At 56.1% G+C, this 1,191-nt stretch overlaps 1 protein-coding gene across 1 annotated transcript; it reads left to right on the top strand.

Annotated features, from left to right (window-relative positions):
• Positions 1 to 514: 514 nt before the first annotated feature.
• QC762_119305 (uncharacterized protein) lies at positions 515 to 701 on the top strand (the record flags this gene model as incomplete). The annotated part of the gene is made up of 2 exons (XM_062886366.1): positions 515 to 601; positions 657 to 701. 2 exons carry the CDS (start codon positions 515 to 517, stop codon positions 699 to 701), a joined length of 132 nt encoding a protein of 43 aa, XP_062749442.1.
• Positions 702 to 1,191: the final 490 nt, after the last annotated feature.

The raw sequence follows: 1,191 nt of genomic DNA on the forward strand, positions 1-1,191 counted from the left end.
TGATAGGCTGGGAAATACCGAAATTCACAACAGCCAAAACGAGACGTGATCCCCAATACTTTGATGCAAGCTGTCGGGAAATTTGAACAGCTGGGAGTTCACAGAGAGCTGGAACAAGGGCCGGGATAGGAGCAGCCCTCGATATTACGGAGCCAGTTCATACAGCACTCGGCACAGGTTCTGTGCTGTCCTCGCCCGACTGGTGCCCCGTATTCCAACTCTTGCGGGAACCGTTGGTATACAAAGAATTGGTCCAGTGCAGCCTGCCGGATTCCGCCCGAAAGGGGGAGCCGACAGCTGGTGTTGAGCCGCAACTCCGCCAGATCTCTCGAGCTTTGACGCCACAAGCGGGCAACGCCAACCATCTGAACCGGGAGTTGATCGCCACAAGCTCTGAACTGCAGAACTAGCCTCCTGTCAAGAGATCAAGATCGTGGCCGTTTTGACAGCAGCCTCTCGCGTCTTCCCGCGCCGGCAGATACAAGATGGAAGCCACAGCGGCACACTGCTGCCGATGTCCAGAGGCGGAGAGGCTGAGCGGCCAGGCGGACCGGCTGGAGTGAGGCGGGCAGCTCGATACCACAGAGTCGGTAGCTATGTAGGTATTACAGCAATGAAAGCGATTTCTGCCTTCTTGTTCACACCTTCCCAAACAGGATGTCTTTCTCCACCCATCTCAACCGCCGCATCTTGGACTGTAACCCAGCATTCCTGGGACCTGCATCTTACACAAACCCCATCTGAACTTCGCCGCCGCGCTCATGTGACATCCGGCTTTCTCCCATACATCACGAGCAAAACCAACTTTCGTGTATGCAATAGATTCTTGTCAACGACAACCTACGTGAGCGGGGAGTATTCAGGCGTCCTGGTAACCTGCCACCAGTTTGGTTCGGACTCGACCATCCCCACAGCTCCAAGAAAGGGGGCGAATACGAACGAAACGAGATGCTAAAGAAGGCCGTCAGACCTGCCACCCAAGCATCCGCTACCGACGGTCCGGTACTTGGTCTGCGCCCCTGGTGCCGATCTCACGATAAGCTTAATCCTCACCATCCCACTTGCCAACCACACCGAGCGACACCGAGATCACGCCGGACCACACTACCCATACTAGGTGTTCCGTTTCTCGCCTCCAGCAACTCGCCGCTGCTACATGGAATTCCCGCCGTCGAGGCCCACAAAGTTTGC

This window comes from Podospora pseudocomata (genome assembly GCF_035222375.1).
Source record: "Podospora pseudocomata strain CBS 415.72m chromosome 1 map unlocalized CBS415.72m_1, whole genome shotgun sequence".
Lineage (NCBI taxonomy): Eukaryota > Fungi > Ascomycota > Sordariomycetes > Sordariales > Podosporaceae > Podospora > Podospora pseudocomata.